This window comes from Equus przewalskii, chromosome 28, assembly GCF_037783145.1.
Source record: "Equus przewalskii isolate Varuska chromosome 28, EquPr2, whole genome shotgun sequence".
Classification (NCBI taxonomy): domain Eukaryota; kingdom Metazoa; phylum Chordata; class Mammalia; order Perissodactyla; family Equidae; genus Equus; species Equus przewalskii.
Window position 1 is genome coordinate 13,155,807 of NC_091858.1, and position 16,543 is coordinate 13,172,349.

General features: G+C 43.5%; 2 protein-coding genes across 5 annotated transcripts in view; one reads left to right on the forward strand and one right to left on the reverse strand.

Moving 5' to 3' along the window:
* Positions 1-4,528, reverse strand: part of DCTN6 (dynactin subunit 6) — a 23,444-nt gene extending 18,916 nt beyond the window's left edge. Inside the window, exons 1-2 of one of the 2 annotated variants that reach the window (XM_070598131.1) lie at positions 3,721-4,528; positions 1,534-1,598 (exon numbers count right to left, since the gene is read on the reverse strand). In XM_070598131.1, coding sequence (XP_070454232.1) covers positions 1,534-1,598; positions 3,721-3,971 — 316 coding nt within the window. In that variant the 5' untranslated portion in view covers positions 3,972-4,528. The remainder of the gene's footprint in view (positions 1-1,533; positions 1,599-3,720) is intronic. The other variant, XM_070598132.1, reaches the window with a different exon arrangement.
* Positions 1-15,147, forward strand: part of MBOAT4 (membrane bound O-acyltransferase domain containing 4) — an 18,382-nt gene extending 3,235 nt beyond the window's left edge. Inside the window, exons 1-3 of one of the 3 annotated variants that reach the window (XM_070598125.1) lie at positions 2,799-3,792; positions 10,804-11,028; positions 13,205-15,147. In XM_070598125.1, coding sequence (XP_070454226.1) covers positions 10,850-11,028; positions 13,205-14,168 — 1,143 coding nt within the window. In that variant the 5' untranslated portion in view covers positions 2,799-3,792; positions 10,804-10,849 and the 3' untranslated portion in view covers positions 14,169-15,147. Of the gene's footprint in view, positions 1-2,798; positions 3,793-8,020; positions 8,280-10,803; positions 11,029-13,204 lie in introns of those variants that run through there. The other 2 variants (XM_070598127.1, XM_070598126.1) reach the window with 2 other exon arrangements.
* The last annotated feature ends 1,396 nt before the right edge of the window (positions 15,148-16,543 follow it).

The window sequence follows — 16,543 nt, forward strand, 5'->3', positions numbered from 1 at the left end:
TTGCAAGTGGTTTAAGAGTTACAGAGAGTTAAGATAGCATTGAAAAGAAACAGTCACCTTCTAAACTTTGAAATTCTGCCAATTTAAAATAATTAGATAAATCTAACCTGGCAAATTCCTAATGATGTTCCATAATACTGGCACAATCTTCATTGGTTTTACAAGACATGCTGCCTAAATTGGTTGGAGGCTTAGGCTGACTAAAATGTACAATTTTCTTTTCTATTAAAGATTCTGTTAGTATAAAGGAACAAGGCATATTTTCCCTCTGAAAGTGTGCTTTATTCACTGAGAGCTCTACTCTGGTAACACGCAGCTATTAGTAAGGATGGGCTCATGTTAATAAAGCTGCAAGGGAAGCATATCCAGGGAAAACATATGTAAAAGAACTAGTGGCGAAAATGTGAGTTTGGGGGAATTTCATCACGTTCATATAAGCAAGTTGCTACATGTTCAGCTGTTCATTTGATTTAAATGTTGGACCTCACCTCTAGCAATGCTACACTGATAAGATCTAACAGTGCAATCAGCTAACGTTTATTGAGTGCCCACTATGTTTTAGGTGTTGGGCAATAACTTTCACAACTATTCTTATTTGATCCTTCAAAAACCTATGAGGTAAGCACTCCTATTTTGCATGTGACAGAAACTGCTCATTGCCACCGGACATCCATTCTTCCTTTTTCCCTTGTAACAGAATTGCATTTTACTGGGGGCAGCAAGGTACCCAGTTCAGACTATATCTCCCAGCCTTCCTTACAGCTGGATGTGCCCCTGAGACTAAGCCCAAGGCATCAGACACACAAAGGATTGTGTAGAACATTCAGGAAGACTATTTAAAGGGAGCTGACTCAACTGGAAGGTGCACCCTTTTGTCTCCACTGCTCCCCTTTCTTATCTAAGACCACTCTTAGTGCTCTAGCCATCACATGCTGGCCTGCAAGGCTGGAGCTCCTGGACGATCCACTCACCAGCCCTGCACTGCCTAGATTTTTGTATACAAGAGAATAAACAGGTGGCATGTTGAAGCCACCCACACATGCAGCTGAACCTAATCCTGATACACACAATTACACAGATGCAGACAATGGAGGTTAGTAAGGTTAAGCAATATGTCCAAGGTAACCCAGCAGGTAGAGGGCAAGGAGGCTAACCCAGGTCTGTCTGACTCAATGGTCCACACTCTTAATAACTATCTGGTAGAATGTAAGCTCCACGTCTGCTGTGTTCACTGCTGAGTGCTATGCACAGTGCCTGGCATATGGTAGGTCTACAATAGATGTCTCTCAAATAAATGAATGACTTTATTATATGGCCTCATTAGTTCATTATATAAGTGTTTAAAAATAGACTCCATCACACTAAATTCTTTTAGAAACATTAAACACTCATGAAAGAAATATTGTTTTGTCAACAACATTAGGACATCAGTGATACAAACATAAAAGATAATACCTAGTTAATTGTAAAGCACTGAAATAAATTAAATCACATCAATTCTTGAGAAACAACACTAACAAACGATTTTCTTACCTATAGTTACATCCCCCCTGATTTCACTTTCTACACAAACAACTGCTCCAGGAGCAATCTTCACACTGTACAGGAAGAAAAAGGTAGCACATCATGGGTAAGGTTTAAAAATATTATTATAGAAGCTATACTGACATTGCAGTGAGAACAAGGTTAAAATAAATCTGATGAAAAATGAAAAGTAAATTTTAAGAGGGAAAGGTTTAATATGTTATAAACTTCTGCGGTAGCATACTTTCTACTAGGCTAAAATCTTATGTGATGCTTTATTAAAATGCTTGAGAAGAAAAGAGGCTCTGGATTCTTTTAACGCCAGCACTGTTTTTAAATAGCAAAAAAGCTGAAAACAAGCTAGATATCCATTAGTAGGATGTGGTTAATAAATTATGGTACACTATGGACTAATACACAGTCATAAAAGAGAATGAATAATCCTTTATGTAAAAGATTTGGATTTCCAAGCTATATTGTTAAGTCAAAAAATCAAAGCCAGATATGGACAGTATATAATATGCCACTATTTTTGTAAAGAGGAAAAAGAATGTACATTCAAAATATTTAATAACCAGCAAGGTAATATTAACATAGAAATCAATGCAGACACTTAAAATTCACAAATATTCCTACTTATTCTCTAACTATATATATTATAAAACTGCTTATCCCAAGTGATATGAATTGTACTGCAAATTGTTCAAAAAATTAATAATTTCCAAATAATTTATTGATGCTTTTTGATATTCTGCTCTGATCTTTTGACACAGCTGAATCTAGCTAAATGCTGCCCTAGCCATGAGCTCACATGAAGAGCTGCACCAAATGACTTCCCCATTAAACTGATAATCATTAGGGAACTTGTTCTCATTAAGTAAAAAATTTTTCTTAGTAGTAATTATATTATTTATGGCGCTAAAATATGCAATTTTATTAAACCCCGGTCAAATAAATTAGGCTTTATAAAATGCCTTTTGTTTTAGACCTTATTTCCCATTCCAACTTTCCACTCCCTCAGCCTCCCTCTATGATTTTTTAATGAAAAGAGCATTATCCAACATTTAATTTGTCAAGGACAAGTGAGGATAGGAGCGATTCACAAGTGCCCCTCTGTCTTCAGTTTTATGCCTAAGGGAGAGGCCCCACGCAGTCTGTGTCACAATCAGCATACTTCTCCGGGAGGCAAGAAATAATTAAATTCACCACTAGACCAACTATAACGTGGTCCAAACATCTCCGTCACTTCAGAGTGGGGGGGGTGGAGGGGGCGCAGGCAGCAGGGAGAAGACATTTTAAAATAACAACTCATACGTTCACCTCTACTGTACGCTACTGTATACTGTGCGTAATATTTATGATAGATCTGTTCCTCTTTAGCTTATGAAAAAAGATTACAGTTACCTGCCTAAACAGAAGAAAACCCCTAAATTTTAACTTACGGCACGAGAAACAATGTTTGTCGGTTTTCTTTTTCAAAAAGAGTCAGTAGAGGGCGCTCGACACGGGTGCTTTGGGAAACAGTTTAACTTCATTTTTCGCATCCAAGCCGTTCCTCTCCACCAACAGTGCCTAGCAATGAAGACTGCTGGAGAAGAAGCCACAATCCCTGTCCTCACACGTTTGCTAAAGAGATTGTCCACGCCGGGGAGAACGGCTCCAACAGTCCTAGTCCGGGTGCGAACTCCTTTTTGACAAGCGACCGTGCATCACTTTACACACACGGCGCCCGTGACAGGCAGGAAGGGACTGGGGTGTGGCCAGTACTAAAGTGGGTGTCCCGGAGCACAGGGCAGAGAATGCAGCTACAGGCCACCCGTGGACGCCGCACCAAGGAGGAGAACGGAAGGATGAGGGGACCTTCTGGGTACCGCAAAGGAGGCCACGCCAGTCTCCCCTCGCAGCCCCGCCCGGAGACCCCTTCCGCGCAGGCGCGTTGCGGGGGAGGGATGGCAAGGCGGCGTAGGGATGGAAGAACAAAAACCTTCCCGGCACCGATTCCGCATCCCTTCCCAGGCCTTCCTACCCCGACTCCGTCGCCTCCTCCCTCAGCGGCCGCCAGGTCAGGGCTTTAGGAACCATCTAGGCCGAACGCCCAGGATAAGACACCATCTCAGTCCCCACCACTGGCGACCAGGCACACGTTCAACTCCTGCGAAGAGTGGAGACTAGGCTTTTCTCAATCCACACACTCACCTCTTTTGAGTCTTCTCCGCCATGGTTTGGCCCCTGTCTCCAATTGGAGCGGAGATCGACACAACCGCCTGGGTAAAGCGATGATCTCTGCAAGCGATTGGAGAGCCTGGCCGGATTGGCAGCAGGCGGAGCCGGGGTGGGCGGGGCTGGAGGGCGGGCGGAGAGGGGGGGGGTCGGCGCGGCTTCGCGGGGGGTCCTCTACTCGGGTGGGCCGCATTGTGCAAGGTAGCGGTGCATGGCCACCCGCTCATGTTAGTGCAGTCCAGGGACCGAGAAACTCGTATTTAAAGCAGCTGTTTAGTCCAATCCAATGCACATCATTATGACCTCACTATACCCTACCGTTCGTTTTTAGCCTCTTCGGTCTCTAGGATTCCTCCTGCTTGCCTTGGTGTGAGCTCATCTCGTCTTGGGTGAGCGCGTCATTCCCATAAATTAAGTACCCTCTATCTGCTGGCTTTCTCAGGTTAATATCTGTAGTTCTGTCCTCTTTGCCGAGCTTCACACCTGGTTATTCGATTGCCTGCTTGACATCTCCCCTTAGGCGCCTCAAAGTCTTATCAAACCTTCAAAGTCCAGAACAGAGGTTTCGATTTACACCCTCGCCCTCTCTGCATTTCAGTAAAGGAATCCACCATTCACCCAGTTGCTCAAGCCAGAAACTCGAGTCATCCTAGGCATAGTTCACCGGCAAGTTCTGCTGGTCCTACATCTGGAGTCTCATTCTTCCACTTTGCATCATTTACTCTATCATCTCTCTAATCTAATCCCAGCCGCCATCTCTCCTCTGTTGTCTGCTCCTTCCACCCTTGACCTCTAAATTCACGCTCCCATCCCTGCCCCTCACCCCCCATCCAAGCCGTTCTCCTCTAGCAAAAATCGTCCTTTAAAAACCAAATCCAGTTATTTTACTTCCTATTCCTTTTTTTTTTTAAGATTTTATTTTTTGCTTATCTCCCCAAAGCCCCCAGTACATAGTTGTGTATTCTTAGTTGTGGGTCACTCTAGTTGTGGCACGTGGGACGCCACCTCAGCGTGGCCTGATGAGCAGTGCCACGTCCGCGCCCAGGATTCGAACCCACGAAACACTGGGCCGCCTGCAGTGGAGCGCGCGAACTTAACCACTCAGCCACGGGGCCAGCCCCTGCTTCCTATTCCTTTTAAAACCCAAACTCCTTTTCATAACCTATCTCTGGGCTAGATCCAGCCCCTGCCTACTTGTCTCTTCTTTAATTTCCTGTTCCTCTTTCTCTAATCACACTTCCATTCTCCAAGAAGCCAAGCTGACTCTACGCCCCAAACTGCTTCCACCTGCCGTCCGCCCCGCCCCCCCGCTTCTGACTCTCTAAGTCTCAAATTCACATACTCAGTGTATCATTCAGTCAGGGTTCAACCAGAGAAACAGAACCACCAAGAGATGTATATTGTGAGGTTTATTGCAAGGAATTGGCTTACGTGATTGTGGGGGCTGGCTAGGCAAGACACCTGTAGGGCAGACTGGAACTCTCATGCAGGAATGAAGCTGCTGTTTTATAGAATTTTTTCTCCAGGGAAGCTCCTGTTCTACTCTTAAGGCCTTTTAACTGATTGAATCAGGCCCACCCAGATTATCTGGGGTAAGCTCCTTTCCTTAAAATCAACTGGTTATGGACTTTAATCACATCTACAAAATACCTTCACAACGGCACCTAGATTGGTGTTTGATTGAATAACTGGGGACTGCGGCCTAGCTAAGTTGATACAAAGAACTGACCATCACTCAGAGAAACCCTCTCTGACCACCCATCAGAAATAGGTCCCTCCTGCTATACTCCTGCCTGGTTTCCTTCCTGGGATAAGGGTGGCGACCAGCACCAGCTGTGCTTAATTATTTTACTATCTTCCCCAAAGACTGTACCATGAAAGCAAGGCCAGGTGAGTTTGTCCCTACTCTTTACTCAGCACTGACATCAGTACCTGACACGGAGTCGATACTAAAAAAAAAAAAAAAGTTGTTGAATTAATGTATGGATGAATTGAGAACATTCTGCTATCCCCAAGCATGTAAACACCTATCTATTCTCAAGCAATTTTTCTGTCTAAATTAATTCGAAAGACTTCCATGGCATGTGGATTAGGGTTCTCCGAAGAAACAGGACCTATGGGAGATATTGATATAGGCATATACACACACATCTATTTTAAGGGGTTGGTTCATGTGGTTATGGGGGCGGCAAGTCTGAAATTTGTAGAAATAGACCCACAGGCTTAAAATTCAGGGAAGAGTTGGTCTTGTGGTCTCTAGTTCACAGTCTGCAGGCTGGAAACTCAGCCAGGGTTTCTGTGTTACAGTCTTGAGGTGGAATTTCTTCCTCTTTGAGAAACCTCAGTCTTTGCTCTTTAGGCCTTCAACTGATTGGGTGAGGCCCACTTACATTTTGGATAGTAATCTGTTTTACTCAAAGTCTACGGATTTAAATGTTAATCTCATCTAAAAAAAAAAGAAAACCTTCACAGCAACATCTAGACTCACGTTTGACCAAACATTTGGGCAGCCTAGCCTGAGTTGACACAAAATGAACCATCACTGCATGCTTATAAGAAGGACTATTTTATCAATATTGAGTATAGTGCCAAGGCCCAAAAGCTTTTCAGGGACCTATAGAATGTTTGAGACCTGAAAATAAAATGAACTGATTCCAAAAGGCAAAAAGAAAAGTACAAGTAGGAATTAATAAATATTTACTTCAATGACACAAAGCATAAATTTTTTTCATAACAAATTAACTGCAACTTAATTCTTCTGCACCTAGCAATTATAGTTAATGGGGGATGTGGCTGTATTTTAATATGTGTAATATGACGTGAGCTTATTCATTTCTTAGGGAGCCCTCTCCTCCCCGTTAACTGTTGTACTGTTTGTCTACGTCTTTGGGCCATTTGTGGCCCAGAATAAGCTATCCATCTGTTTGGAAACATCCTTCTGAAGCCAATTTAAGCATTTCTACTTCTCCACTTCTCTTGCTTTTTGAAAATCCCCTATCTCTGTGGATGATTACTTCTTTACTTATCTGCTACAGTACACACGTGATATACTGCACTTATAGTTCTTTAATGAAAGTATTTGTTGCCATTTCCATCTCCCTAGTAGGTTGAGAGTTACTTGAGGGCACGGGCCATGTCTTATATATCCTTATATATCTTTATATATCCTTATATTCCTAGTCCTTGGCACAGATCTATCATAAACTTGTAGCCCAATAACACTCATAATTTTTATTATTCAATTGTTTTGCCTTCAACTACATTCAGCCAACCAGCTTTATACTGCATGCTTTTACATCCTTTATCGAATCTTTGTAACAATTCTGTTGAGACAGGCATTATTGTATCTAAGTTTAAGATGAAGGAGCTCAGTCTCGGAGAGGTGAAGCAATATGTGCTCTGAGTTCCCCAGTTAACAGGAAGCTTTCTTTCAGGTTTTCTCTTCTGTGCAGAGCTGTCTCTCACTAAGAGGTAGTCCTTGCCCTTAAGATGCTTTTGTATCAAGCTATACTCTCCCCGTTCTTTGGTTAAGGCTGCTTGCTCTTGCATGTGTCTTTGGAGATGACAAACAGCTGGTCGGGGACAGCGCCGTGATGCGCGGGGCTCAGTAGCTGGACTCTACTAGCCAAGAGACGGCCTGTTGATCTTGCCTTGCCTCTGGGCAGTGTCTCCTGTATTTCTTGCCCACATCCCAAAGAAAATTTCTCTTTAAGCAATTTCCTCTCTACACTTTTGCTTCCACAAAACCTTTTTAACTTTAACAAGTGTTTATGAGTACATAGTATGTGCCCAGTGCCGTTCTAAGTGCTGAGGATACACCAATAAACAGAAATTCCCTCTCTTGGAGAGCTCCCACTATAGCAGGGGATGGGCAATACACAAATTGAGGAATAGACATACAAGGAGTGGTGACAGATACTATGGAAAAAAGAAAAAGAAATAGCACAAGGAGGGCAGTGGTGGTTGGGAGGGGAATCTTCTTCCTCTTTGAGAACCTGCCTCCTTTCCTCATGCCCACATTCTTGTCCCACCTCCCCAGTCCAGTGACTTGTCTGTCCACAACTGGAAAATGAGATTTTTCATTAACTTAGTGAAGAAAATATGACAGTCCGATGACTGGAGAGGCAAATAACGTGGTGGGTAAAGTAAACAAAACCAGAACTTCTGAAAGCGATGTTTTTCCTACATTGTTAAGTGATATAACCCCAAAATGCGTTTTGGTTTCCATAGTGCAGTTCCCTTTATCAGAAAGCCAACTTGTATGCTGCTTATCTCCCGTGCTGTGTTTGCCTTTTGCTCACCCAGACCTTCCTAAACCGTATAAAACAATCAAGGGGAGCCTGGTTGAGGTTTCTCTTGCAGGAAGACACTGGTTACAGACCCTGGAGAGGACAGTGTCTTCTGTTCCAGTTCATGATGGGTTGGCTTCAGCTGTTCCTTCTCCATCCTGTATCACTTTATCAAGGGGCCGCTTTTCCTTTTGCACTTCTATTTAATTACCTTTGCACTATGGATTCATTTTCCACTCATGCCAGGTAGGTTTGATGGCTAATTTTGCTCTTGCATCTATGACTACCATTGTAAGTCGAAAAACATAGACTGGAGTGCAGATGTGAATATTAAATATTAATCACACTGGTTGTTTTTAAGTTATTGTCACTGCCGCTGACTATTGATTGCTGGATCATGAATATCTCTAATAGAGTGAAACGGAACTGGAAATTGACATCACGTCTGTACTTACTCAGAGTTTGGTAGGTTTCCATTAAGTGAAAAAAGGATAAAAATAAACTCGGGAGAAATTAATGTTGAGGTGGTACAGGAATACCCCAAATGGATCCATCTATACACCACCATATGTCCTGGATGTTCTTGAACAGTCCTGATTTCATGGAATTTTATCATTTCCAATAAAATTAAATTCTATTAAATCTATAACTAAATGGGATTTTTAAAAATGCCTTTGTATGACTTCTCAGAGAAATGAAATAGGTCAAAACAAATTTTGTTAGATTAGCTATATCTCAGCCTGGGGTTCAAAAATTATTGTTGCTACAGATTTGATAACTTGATTGAACTGATTTTTTTTTTATAGCTAATAAACTCAATACATTAGGGACAGTCCCTAGTTTTAAAAAAGTTTTGTGGAATATCCTTTCATAATGTGAAAATGCATTGCCAAAGGGCTACTTCCTAATAATTCCCTTATCTTGGAAATTAGGATTTTTATATATTGGGGATTCTTATGTAAAATCTAGCTGTGTCTAATGTTCCATTAGGATTGCTGAGTTTGGTTAAACTGTGGTGTGTTGCTGTATGTTCACAACTGGTTGATGGCCTTTAGCTTCGTTTAAGCAGTTGTAAAAAAAGTTTCCTAATGAGAAAGAATCACAAACAGTAAAGCAAAACGTGCAAAAATCAGGGTTAATTCCCATGGATTAAGGTTGCTGACTTTGGAGCCAGCCCCGGTGGTCTAGTGGTGAAGATTCGGCGCTCTCACTGCTGCGGCCCGAGTTTGTTTCCCAGTCTTGGCGCCACACCACCCATCTGTCAGCTGTCATACTGTGGCAACGGTTCACATAGAGAACTAAACTAACAACTAGGATACACAACCATGCACTGGAGCTTTAAAAAAAAAAAAAAAGATTGCTGGCTTTGGAGACAGCCTGGCGAGTCCTGAGTCTCTCATGTCTTGAGCATCCTTGTGTATGTGAATAAACACTCTCCAAGTTTATCTGTAAAATGGAAATAATAATGCCTATTTCATGGGGCTATTTTAAGAATTAAATAAAGATATTTCTTAGAAAAGGCTTATTAGCACAATGCCTATTGTAAGCATCCATAAATCATGCATCCTACATTGTGCATGTATACACATTTTAATGTTTGCAAATCCCCAGGGCATTTGCCTCTGGCTGGAGGGTTACTTCAGGCTTCCACTTCTGCTGTTTAAGGGTAAGTGTTCCCCCTTATTTTCCCATGGCAGGGAAGTGAAGGCTCGGACCACAGAGTTAACTGGGGTGGCTGGCTCAAAGAGAAGCACAGGGATGTCCCAGAGCCTGTGGAATAGATTGTCACACTGAGGCGCCTACCAGTCTCCCCAAGAAAGTAGTTCTTGCCAACACATTCATGTCACTATGCCACAGAGCCATGATATATGCCTGCCTTGTGACGGTCGAGAGGACGTAGGCCTCTTTGACTCAATTTTCCTGTCCTTGAGTCCTTGTTTCATATCTTTCCTGACCTCTTCGTTCAGATTTATTAATTTGGCACCAATTAAAAAAACAAACGGACCTCCACATGCTGTGGAAAGAAGACCCAAGTCCTCATAATGTGAACTTGCCCAGGTCTCTGCAGATCCCCAGGGCATCTTCTGGCTTCCGAGGGAGGAGGGCTCCACAAACCAGTTCACTGATGTGGGTATTTTACAACCTTAAAAAACCCCACTGACTCATAAAATCCTAGAGTGCAATAGAGAAGATTAAGGGCAGATGTAAAGATTTTCTAATTGAGTTTTCCAACACTTACCAAAAGGAGGCATTGGGTCCCCTTTCTCCCTCTCTTACTCTCTTCAGTGGTTCAGGGCAGTACAACCCCGTGAAAAGGAAAAGAGACCCATCTCAATGAAATGATGTCTAGAGAGCTCTCCTAGGTCCTCAATACTGGATCCACGTGACTTTTCAGTCAGGCAGCATACCACTAGCTTTTTAAGATGTCCCTACTAGGAAGCCTTCTGGACCTGTCACCCACAGGATTGGCAGGGGCACGTATTGTTCCCATTTGAATGGCCAACATTAAAGAGCGGTTTCCAGGGTCACTAAGGCGGGAATCAAGATTTGTCTCCTGTGGACGTCATTTACAATGGACTCCGGCTCTTTGTCCCATGGTTCTATCCTTCAGAACAACAAAAGGAAGACTTTGCAGTGATAACGGGATGACTTCTTTAGTCTAAGTTACGTGGGGACTACCTCTGTTGGGTTATCCAGAATAATGACATCTGAAGTGACTCATTTGTCACACTGTTCTAAGTCAGTCTCACGGGCTGTCTTTTTCTTCCAGGTACCTCTTTCTGCTGGCAGGAGGAGGCGCCCTGGCCTTGGCCGCTATGGGTCCCTTTGCTGTGCTTGTCTTCATCCCTGCGATATGTGCTGTGTTTCTGATCTGCTTGCTCAGCCCACAGGAAGTCCACAGGCAGACTTTCTGCTTTCAGATGAGCTGGCAGACGCTGTGTCACCTGGGTCTGCACTATACTGAGTATTATCTGCAAGAACTTCCTTCCATGAGGTAAAGCAGCCAGCTCATTTGGTTGGACTGAGTTGACCCAGGGTTTGCTTGGTGATCGTGGAGGGAACCTGGCTGTTGAGTTTGAATCAGAATTCTCCCACCTGTGAGCAGTGTGCCCTTGAGCAAGTCACTTAACCTCTCTCAGCCTCAGTTTCTTTTTCTGAAAAAAAGTGTGTGTGTGTGTATAACAATACTTATCTGGCAAGACTCTTAGGTTAGAAATAATGACTATAAATGTAATTATATGACTACTAATAACCACTATATGTTGCCTGTACGGTAGCACAGTGTCTGGCTCTTAGCTGTAATTAGTGTTGTCCCTGAGAAGGGGGGTGAACCAGGAGTCCCAGGGCTGCAGCTGAGGCCTGCCTGGATGTGACTCAGTGCAGTTTGCTCACCTCAGTGTGGGTGGTTCAGACACAGAGCCAGCAGCCTTCCCTCGCCTTCAGCGGGACAGGGAAAGTATAAATCTACTGTAAACCTTTGCTGCCTTCCCATGGCACCTGCTGTGCAAGAGTTTTACTTTCACTGAGACTCAGCTGTTCCCTCGGAAGAAGGGTAGTCACCCAAACTAGGAGAAAAAAAAAATCAGGTGCTAGTTAGAGTCTAGAGAAGTGTTTTCATAGTCAGTGAGATCACCAAGATTAGGGGGAAACAGGTATCTCTGTGGCCTTGAGGCCTCTTGTTCCTGGCTCCCTCTGTCATCAGTTGGCATGGGTCCATGGCCCCTCAGAGAACTGGGGCTGTGGCCTGTCGAGGTGGGTCACCTGATTCTAGCCTGCCATTGGTTCACTCACTCTGCCATCCCTACCACACCCGGAATCCTGTTCTTTATTCTAACTGTTTCCCTAAAGGCTTCAGGGCTTGCTTGTCTGAAGAGAAGGCAAGATGGCAGGTGGGTAGGGAGAACTGACTGGGTGAATTAGGGTTTCAGTGGGAAGCCGAGACCTGATAGGGGCTGGAGGAGTAGGTTGAACAGGATCTGGCCCGATGGGAGGAAGGCTGAGCCAGAGCTGAAACGGGAAGATGTATTAGTTTGCTCTGGCTGTCCCATAACAAAGTACCGTGGACCTGGTGGCTTAAACAACAGAAATTCACTTCCTCTGGAGGCTGGAAGTCCAAGATGGAGGCGTTGGTGGTTCTGTTTCTTCTGAGTCCTCTCCCCTGGGCTTGTAGATGACCATCTTCTCCCTGTGCTTTCAAATGGTCTTCCCTCTGTGTATGTGTCTGAGTCTTAATCTCCTCTCCTTCTAAGGACACCAGCCATATTTGATGAGGGCCCAGCCTAAAGACCTCACTTTAACTTAATTACCTTGGACTCTGTCTCCAAATACAGTCACCTTCTGAGGTACTGTAGGTTAGGACTTCGACATATGAATGGGGTCGGGGGACGACACATTCGGCCCATAACAGAAGGTAAGTGAACAGGGGTTGGTGGCATTCGGAGGCTGCTTTGCTTACTGTTAGGATTTAAGTCAAGTGAGGAGGTCAGTCGTCCTTAAATCCTCAGATACACTGATAGAACGGCAGCGGTTGGGGACAGTGCTGTTTTCTCTCCGCAGGACAGCATTCCTGATTGTAGAGTGCGTCCCTGTAATTTTCATTGATTTTCTCCGCAATAATCTTGCCAGCAGGATCTTCTCTCCTCTGTGATGGTGAAGCAGGAATAGCTCGGGCAATTGGTTAAGAACACACCCCAAAATCCTAATGACTCAGCTCACACCTTGAACCTGTAGTTTGACCATTCCTCAGCCAAATCCCAAAGCCTGCAGAATCTTCGTCCGGGACTGGTTCATGCTTACATTCTCCAACTTCCCATAATCTCTTCATGACTAAGTTTTTGTTTCTTCTATGGCAAATTTCTCCAAGGTCCTTGATCCTAATCTTTATAAGCCATTCTTAGAAATGTCGTCATCAGTATTTCCCCACAATACTCCTCCTCATTCTTTCATTTGCCTCTCTGACTAATGATTAATTTCCCCATTTGCCTTTTGATCCTGCCCAGAGTGGCTTCTGGTTCTGAATTAATCCAAGAGTCTTTGTAGGGTGCTGCAGGCCATGAGATTGGTCTTAGTTGTTCAGAGCCACCCATTTGTTGTGGGGTCATGTGTGAGGGACTGGAATGGGATAAAATAAATATGGAATGTTTTTACCTTAAAAAAAAAATCTCTTTCAGGTTCTGCCTCGCTCTTTCTTCCCTCATGCTCTTGACCCAGAGGGTCACATCCCTCTCTCTGGACATTTGTGAAGGGAAACTGGCAGCAGCATCAGGAGGCACCAGGAGCAGAAGCTCTTTGTCTGAGCATCTGTGTAAGGCACTGCCCTATTTCAGCTACTTGCTTTTTTTTCCTGCTCTCCTAGGAGGCCCTCTGTGTTCCTTCCAGAGATTTCAGGCCCGTGTTCAAGGGCCCAGCAACTTGTGTCCCAGGCACCCTTTCAGGGCTCTGACCTGGAGGGGTCTGCAGATTCTGGGACTAGAGTGCCTAAAGGTCGTCATGAGGGCAGTGGTGAGAGCAGGAGCAGGACTGACCGACTGCCGGCAACTCCAGTGCATCTATGTCATGTGGTCCACAGCCGGGCTCTTCAAACTCACCTACTACTCCCACTGGATCCTGGATGACTCCCTCCTGTGTGCAGCGGGCTTTGGATCTGAGTTTGGGCAGAGCCCTGGTGAGGACGGATACATCCCTGATGCAGACATTTGGACACTGGAAACAACCCACAGGATATCCCTGTTTGCGAGAAAGTGGAACCAAAGCACAGCTCGGTGGCTCAGACGCCTCGTATTTCAGCACAGCAGGGTCTGGCCGTTGTTGCAGACATTTGCATTCTCTGCCTGGTGGCATGGGCTCCATCCAGGACAGGTGTTTGGTTTCCTCTGCTGGGCTGTGATGGTGGAAGCTGACTACCTGATTCACACCTTTGCCAAATTGTTTATCAGATCCTGGCCGATGAAGCTGCTCTATAGAACTCTGACCTGGGCCCACACCCAGCTCATCATTGCCTACATAATGCTGGCCGTGGAGGTCAGGAGCCTCTCCTCTCTCTGGCTGCTGTGTAATTCTTACAACAGTGTCTTTCCCATGGTGTATTGTATTTTGCTTTTGCTATTAGCAAAGAGAAAGCACACATTTAACTGACATCTTTCCCTGGCCTTCAACTTATATATCCATGAAACAGAGTTTAGAAAATGCCAGACAGTGCATTGATGATGCGTATGTTTCAACTTTTCCATAATAAAAGCGTTTTCAAAGTCCAGGATGTATATACCTGATGACTTGCCATAGAAGTTTGTATATCTACTTTAACAAGCCTTTATTCTGGTACTGAGAATCCAAAAAACACAAAGACCTGGTTTCTGCCCTTGGGGTTTACATTTAGGTGTGGAAGCAAACTTTAAGTACAGTGATACATAAAAACATAGCATACTATGAACCAAATGGCAAATGGTTTATACGTGGACATCCAAAAATTGAGTGTCCCTTTGGTCCCCTTGATCCTGGATGGGAGTTTAGCAAGACAAAAACGACAACAAAACAAAACCTAAATCATATTATCATGTTGGTTTGTTACATGAACTAGAGGCCCATCCCTATCCACAATTTGAAAAATTTGCTCTAAAAATGGAAAGGCTCATATTATCTCCGAGATATGTTAATAAACTGAAAATCCGGCTAAGACTTGATAACCACTTATATAACTGTTGAATAAAAAACTGACTCATGAACTATGTCACATGAAAACACCAATAACAAGAAGTAAACACTGCTTTAGTACAACTTTAAGGGTCTGCTTCCTTTTTCTTGGCATATCCTAAATAACTCCCTTTGTTTCTTTGTCTGTTAGGATTTAAAATACACCAAGAGAAAGATGTTGGGACCTCCAAGTTATAGGGAAGCAGTGTCAATTAAGTAGCACTGTCACAGTGCTACCACATCTGCGGGCCATCTGGACTATTATGTAATTACTATTTTTCTTTAAATCAACTTTAACTCAACTTACTTTTAAAAACTTACCCTCTTTCTAAGCAATGGCATTGGTGAAAATTTGCTTTGGCGTACTAATTATGTTTTATTCTGGTAGTCACTAAAAGAAACATATACTTGTTTATATGAAAAATGTTTATTTGTGTCCTGCTTAAAATTATCTGCTTACCCTGGGGTTACAACCATCCCACCGTAGGAAGCGTTGTACAAGTAACTAAGCTTCCAAAACCCATCATTTGTATCCTTCTCAAAATATAAAATTGCAAATAAGCTTTTAACCTTTGAACCCTGACAAAGATACTACTAAGTTAGAAGTTACAGATCACTTTGAAAGTTATAGGCCAATATCGCTCATTAAGACAAACAGCCCAATCGTAGCACACAGAATGTAACATAGCCAGCAGCAAGGGCCTCGATGAGCAGACGGCATGAATTTGCAATGGCCTTAACCAGCACGGTTCTGTACTTCCACTTAGTGCTCTCAATAGCCCAGAAGAGACAGCGTGGACAAATGCGGTTTCCCAGGATTGGGGACAGTCAAGGGGGAAACACTACACAGCCAAGGGGGTATTAAATGACTCTAAAACCATTACAAACATGTCTCTGAAATGATGCTCCTTAGAATCCAGCCCAGAGAGGCAAGTGGGGTGGTGGTGGTGTTCTAAGTTGGGAGAAAATTTAAATAATCACTGCATTATTATAGAAAAAAGTGTTCAATTAGGAGAATTATTAAGCAAATTAAGCAATTAAACAAATGATGATGGACTATTACAGAGCTATTAAAGATGAATGCTTTTTAGAGAGGTGTTTTTGGGGAGCTGGCTACGTGGATGCATGTGTTCAGTTTATGAAAGTCCCTCAAACTGTACACTTAAGACATGCACAAGTTTCTGTATACATGTTGCATTTCAATAATTTTTAAGTGAGTGCTTTTAACGATTAGGGAAACTCTTATGATAGGATATTCAATTTAAAAAAGAAGTTGGTTAATAAAGTCTTTTAAAGTGCAATTCAGTCTTTAGATCGATCTCCCTATTGATGGCCAGGGGCCATTCCTGCTCCTCTCATTGGTTAAACCAGACGTCTACTTCCTTCCCTTTCTATTTGCATCCTATAGGAAGGGTTTCTTTCAGCTGGACATTATAAAGAACAAAGTGATTTGAGGGAGTTAATCTAAGAAAAAAAGTCAGAGCCCGAGATGTAGACCAGGGAGCCATCTGTCTGCCCAGAGGAGATCCTGGGGTCCACAGAGGGCAGAGCACAGGGAGACCGTGTCTTCTTCTAGTCCTCATTTCCTTCGTTAGGACTTAACTTTCAGTTTCTGGCTCTTGCCCCAGCTGCAAGGTGAGCAACTGGCAACTTTAGTTTCCTTTTCCTTCAGTTACTGATTCTGTCACTCCCAAGACCCTGCCCCTTGCCTCCCAAATTCAGTTTGACACGTGACTGGTGGCACCTGCTTGTTAACCTCTCTCATGATTAATCTCATGGCTCTGACTTTGTTTCCAGAACTGGATTTGATGTTTTCCTTC